Raw genomic sequence first — 6,029 nt, 5'->3', positions numbered from 1 at the left:
AGATGATCTCTAAATTCAGGTGGAATATATTCAAGGTCATATTTTGGCTCTCACGGACTTGTTTTCATTTTCTTCAGCTTCAGTTTGAATTTGTATATGAGCACAATGTTCCACAATCTGCCCCTGGCCTTGTTTTGAGTGATGATATGGAGCTTTTCCATCATCTCTTTCTGAAGATGTAGTCAATATGATTTTTATGTATTCCATCTGGTGAGGTTCATGTGTATAGTCGCCTCTTATGCTGTCAAAAGAAGATATTTGAAATGAGCAGATCACTGGTTGTGCAGAATTTTATCATGTGATCTCCAGTATCATTTCTATCACCAAGGCCATATTTTCCAACTACTGATCCTTCTTCTTTGCTCCCAACCTTGCATTCCAATCACCAGTAATGATCAATACATCTTGATTGCATGTTTGATCAGTTTCAGATTGAAGTAGTTGTTAGAATTCTTCTATTTCATCCTCACTGGTTTTAGTGGTTGGTGCATAAATTTTAATAATAGTGGTATTAACTGGTCTTCCCTGTAGGCACATGGATATTATTCTATTACAGACAGCATTGTACCTCATGACTGATCTGGATATGTTCTTTTTGACAATGAATTCAACACCATTCCTCTTCAGTTTGTTATTTCCAGCATAGTAAAACATGTGGTCATCAGATTAAAAATGGCCAATACCAGTCCATTTCAGCTTACTAATGCCTAAGATAGCAATGTTTATGTGTTCCATTTAATTTTGGACAATTTCTAATTTTCCTACATACATTCCATGTGCCAATTATTAATGAATGTTTACAGCTGTTTCTCTTCATTTTGAGTTATGCCCTATCAGCAGATGAAGGTCCCATGGGCTTTATTCCCATGGGCTTTACTCCATTTTCATCATCATGGTCAACTCTACTTTGAGGAGGCAGCTCTTCCCTAGTCACATGTTGAGTGCCTAGGAAAATTAAGGGCTCATTTTCCAGCACTATATCTGACAGTGTTTCTCTACTATTCATAAGGTTTTCAGTGACTAAATAATTGGAAGTAGTTTGTCACTCCTTCTTCCTAGTTTGTCTTCGATTGGAAGCTCATCTGAACCCTGTCCACCATAGGTGACCCGCTGATATATAAAATACTGGTGACATAGCTTCCAGAATCACAGCAACTCACAAGCCACCACAGTACGACAAACTGACAGACGAGTAGTGGATACAAAATTATAGTCTTCATACTATCTAAATTCCATAGCCATATGGTCACACAAAGCTTGGTAAGGCTGCATGTGGATTTGACTCCATGTGGTTAGTGACAAGCACTTGTGCTTTTATCTAAAAGTGAGACCTGCCTAATCACAATTTACCCTAGACTCTTATTCACCAGATCTTTACTCCTTCTTGATTGCAGAAAGCATTTGAAGTAGAACGCCAGGAGCTACTGACCAGTAACAAGAAGAAGTGGGAGCGAGCACTGCAGGCTCATAATGCCAAAGAGGTAAAGTGGGGTGGTAGATTGGGTTAGGGAGGTGTCAAGTAGGGTCTGGTTTCTCCTGTGGCTGAATTTGCTTAGTCTTGTTGGCTCCTGGGCAGGATTGCCCCAGTGTCCCTTTGTTACCACACATCCCACTTGACCAGGGGGCCCCACACACTGAACCTGTCTCTTTCTGTGGTGCTGAGAACCACCGTTGTGGCTCACTGTGGTCTCTGTGGTTCTACTACTCTGCTTTGTTTTCTGGCTCTCTGTCTGGGGCCCAAGAAAGAGCTTTAAGACACATTTTTAAAAGGGGCTATGGTGTCTTCACTTCATCTCAGAGATGTAAAGAACAAAAACATGACTTGACCAAGATCGAGTGGATTTTTTTTTTTTTTTTTTTAATATATCAACATCTGACTGTAGAACTTGTGTGTCATTTGTTGGTGGAACATTCCTCTTGGATTTTGTAAGTATTATAAGCCATCGTCTTGTGGAGAGGGGCTTCTGAGAGCTGTCAGACTCCCTCTGGCATCCTGAAACTGCTACCATCCAATGGGTCAGGGTGTGAGGCAGGGACTGTACCTGACTTTCCCTTTATCTTCTATACCTTCAGCTGGAGTACCTTGTAAACTGCATTAAGAAAGTAGAGGAATATGAGAAGCAGCTAAACCAGCAGAGGATCTGGGACTGTGAAGAGTACAGCATGATCAAAATCAAGCTGGAGCAGGATGTGCAGGTTTGACAGTTGTTGCTAACTCAGGCATCAGGGTGACAGAGCAGGTGGAGAGGACCTGTGGATGCGCCATCTCAAGGGATACCCAGAATGTTCTGGAGTTGGTCCAGTCAACAAATGTTTGTGAATTTTGCTTTCTTTTAAATGTTCATATCTAAAGGAGCTCATGGACAGACATGCATGGAAGGGTATTTTCCATAATAAACCAGCAGAGAACTACCAAGGTGCTTAAGAGGTCTAGAAACCATGGCATGTGAAGAATAGTTGAAGAAACTGTGCATTGTAGCTGGACAAAGGGAATGTCTTGAGGGAAAGTGAACTGTGTCAGAAAGCCCAAGCTAAGGCCACTCCTCCTAATTGTTAGCATTTAGTGAGTATGTACGCATAATCCAGGCACTTAGTACACAGTGTCTCTAATCCTCACAGTAGCATGAAAGGAAGGTATCACTAATAGCATTTTATAAATTAGAGAACTGAGGTTCAGGGGCAGCACGACATGTGAGGGGGCACCAGAAAGTTTGTGGAAAAATGGAATTAAAAGATAAAGGAGTTTTTTCACTAACTTTTTGAAGTCTCCTTATATCTTAAAAGTAGTAGACCTTAGATTCAAACCCAGGTGTGTCTGGCTCAAAAGCCTATTATAGATGCCCAGTTATCTTAGTTACTTAATAAACTGCTGCTTTAATATAAGTACCACTTATGGATGGCTTTAACAAACAGAAACTCACAGGTTAGAAGTCTGAATTCAGAGCTCCGGGTCTAGGAAGAGGTTTTTTTCTCTCTTCGTCGGCTCTGCAGGAAGGTCATTGTCTCCTGTCAACATCTGTGGGCCCAGTGTTCCTTGGAGATCCCCATGAGTCATGGCATTAGTCTTTCTCTTGGTTTAGGAGGTTCTCAGTGAGGAGAGCCTGGTTCCAAAGTATGTACTCTACTCCTGGTTCTTTACTTGAGGGGAGTCAGGTCCCTCTGATCTCTGCTCACTTATTTGATCTTTTTTATCTCCAAAGAGATTGACTAAAAATACAACATAATCCTATAGATTGAATCCTGCCGTATGACATAATTGCCTCTAATCTTGCCTCATTCACATTTTAGAGATTGGGATTTACAACACATCACCAAATGGAGGATAATGACACAATGCTGGGAATCATGGCCTTGGCAAGTTAATGTATTTTAGGGGGAGACAGTTCAACCAGTATTCCAAAGAGTCCTTTGAAATTTTCAATAAGGGAAATTGTGACTCACCATCTAAAAGAACCCTCTAATAGAGTTATCCAATAATAAAAAGGATTGTACCACAAAAGAAAGAGTCCTTTATCTTATTAATTATTCCAAGGCTGAAAGATGGACAGTCTTCATTGTTGAAGAGGAATTCCTGCAGTGGGAAGGAGGCTGTCTTTCTGGTTTCTAAAGCCCTTTCTAAGTCTGACTACATTTAGATTTAAAATGTTCATTTAATCTCTATCTAAAGAAAGGTGTCAGATTAAGATTTTCCACATAGCCTTTGATAAATTTTTAGTTCTTCTCCTGTTTTTGTTGCTGTTAAGTGTGGTCAAGTCAGTTCTGACTTATAGTGACCCTATAAGGGTTTCTAAAGAGCAGCTGGTGCTTGTGAACTGCCAACCTTGCGGTTAGTAGTCCAGTTAGTACTTACTGTACAGCACCACACCAGTACCCCTCCTGGAGCTTTATATAATTAAATAAAGACCTCCATTAGATTACAAATTTTACCAGTCTTGAAAATCTTCCTGGGCCCTTCTCACATTAATGTCATGGAGTTCAGAGTTACCACCACAGAGTGGTGGGAGCCTGCAAAGGGCAGTGCTCATGTAGGCATACAATCGAAGATTTTAATGAATACAACTATTGTTAAGTACCCTGATTTTTTTTTCTCCCTTTCTTGGTTCTATGATAATTTATGTGACAAAGCTATTTCTGTTGGCCTCAAACAGTGATACATATAATCTCATGTTCTTGATCCAATATTTGACACTTGAGCAAAGCCAAATACTTTTCAACATGGGGAGATTATATTGTGAAGGGGAGAAGGGAGGTAAGAGTGGAGAGGTGAAGGCAAAGAGACAGAGAATCTGGGACACCTGGCCCAGCTTAATCATGGAGATTTCAGAGTAGGGAAATGTGTGCAGATAAGAGTTCTTACGTATGTTTGAATGGAAAGCAAGAGTACGCTGTACCATATGGTACCCTTTGTGAAAAGGTAATCAAATCAGGACTACCCATATGTAGAATATTTTAGTGGGCATGAACTTATCATAGTGCCTCCTAGGTGTACATTCACTGGATATTAAGTCAAATTTGTGCTTTTCCACTAATTAATTCATGTTTGTTGTTGCTGTTGTTAAGTGCTGTCGAGTTGGTTCTTATTCATAACAACCCTGCATAGGACTTCCAAGGAGCGACTGGTGAGCTTGAACCACTGACCTTGCGATTCAAACTGACCTTGCAGTCCATCGCATTGACCCACAGCGCCACTAATTCATAACACTTTCTAAATTCTAAAATATGGCACAAAATTAGATCCAATACATGTAAGTTTTGTTTGACAGGTATAGTACAAGAAGTAAAAGAAGAAAGTATACTTTCCAAGTGCTCACGGCTAGTGAAGGTCTCATTATTAAAATGAAAAGCTAATAAACTTAATTATAAACAAAATCCCCGTAAGACGGGTTTTGCTGCTCCCTTGCTCCACACCCCAAAATAAAAACTGATTATTTCTACCAATTTGTATTCCATCTATTTCTAGTGCCTTGCTCTTTGCCAGTGCCTTCAGCGCACATTGAACTTCTTCCTTCAGTATCATTGGTTCTTATCATATGCTACCTCTTGATAAGGTTGAATATTAACCATTTCTTTTTGGTATAGTGATTCTGTGTATTATTTCTATCTTCTTTTGATGATTCCTACATCATTCAATATTTTGCCCATAGAATCCTTCAATATTGCAAGTCAAAGCTTAAATTTCTTCTTAAGTTCCCTCAGCTTGAGAAATGCTGAGTGTGTTTTTCCCTTTTGGTTTCCTAATTCAGGTCTTTGCGCATTTCCTTTTAATATTTTACCTTGTCTTCTCCAGCTACCCTTTGAAAATTTCTATTCAGCTCTTTTACCTCCTCATTTTGTCCATTTGTTTTAGCATCTCTAGCTGGAGAGCAAGTTTCAGAGTATCCTCTGACATTCTTTTTGTTTTTTCCCTTCTTCTTGTCTTCTTAATGACCTTTTGATGTCTTCTTGTATGATGTTCTTTTGTGTGTGTGTGTATTTTTTTAAAAAAATGTTTTATTGTGAATTATGTGATAGTTTACATTCATCCTTTTGTATATCATTACATTGCCATGGTTACAATCTCCTCCATCCATCATCAACCAACCAAATGGTACACCCCACAAGCCTGCCCCCTGGTCATCAGCACACACACCCTCTCCCTCTCTGGGTCTAGAGTTTCCAGTCACTCCATCTATCCACGTCATTGTCTCTGCCTCCGTCTCTGGTGTCACTGTTTCTCTGGGTAGGGTCCTGCACTTGGCTCTTCTTCCTTGATGGTCCCAGGGCCCTTTGCTCCTGGACTTTAAAGTCAACCACTCTCCTCCTTTTGCTACAAAACATCTTCCTTTACATTTCCAACCCTCACAGTCAGTCCTGATAGTAATTATTCATTATTATACTACATGAGTGCTATCCACATCTCCTTTCATCAGTCCCACCCAGACAGATTGGATACTACTCAGTGGAGATTCTACCTTCCTCTGCACCCTCTGGATCTAGGCTCCCTCTTGAAAGCTTGTAAACCAGTCACTTCTTGCCTTTGTAGTTCCCCC

The 6,029-nt window shown here is 40.2% G+C and overlaps 1 protein-coding gene across 1 annotated transcript in view; it reads left to right on the top strand.

The window, feature by feature from the left end:
* Positions 1 to 6,029, top strand: part of DRC1 (dynein regulatory complex subunit 1 homolog (Chlamydomonas)) — a 91,689-nt gene that overhangs the window by 30,136 nt on the left and 55,524 nt on the right. Inside the window, exons 5-6 of the mRNA XM_006835295.1 lie at positions 1,395 to 1,481; positions 2,074 to 2,196. Of these exons, the coding sequence (XP_006835358.1) occupies positions 1,395 to 1,481; positions 2,074 to 2,196 (210 nt within the window). The remainder of the gene's footprint in view (positions 1 to 1,394; positions 1,482 to 2,073; positions 2,197 to 6,029) is intronic.

The sequence above is a fragment of the Chrysochloris asiatica genome, unplaced genomic scaffold (genome assembly GCF_000296735.1).
Source record: "Chrysochloris asiatica unplaced genomic scaffold, ChrAsi1.0 scaffold00016, whole genome shotgun sequence".
Taxonomy (NCBI): Eukaryota; Metazoa; Chordata; class Mammalia; order Afrosoricida; family Chrysochloridae; genus Chrysochloris; species Chrysochloris asiatica.
The sequence above is the reverse complement of the archived record's forward strand: the minus strand, read 5'-3'. Positions and strand labels throughout refer to the sequence as shown.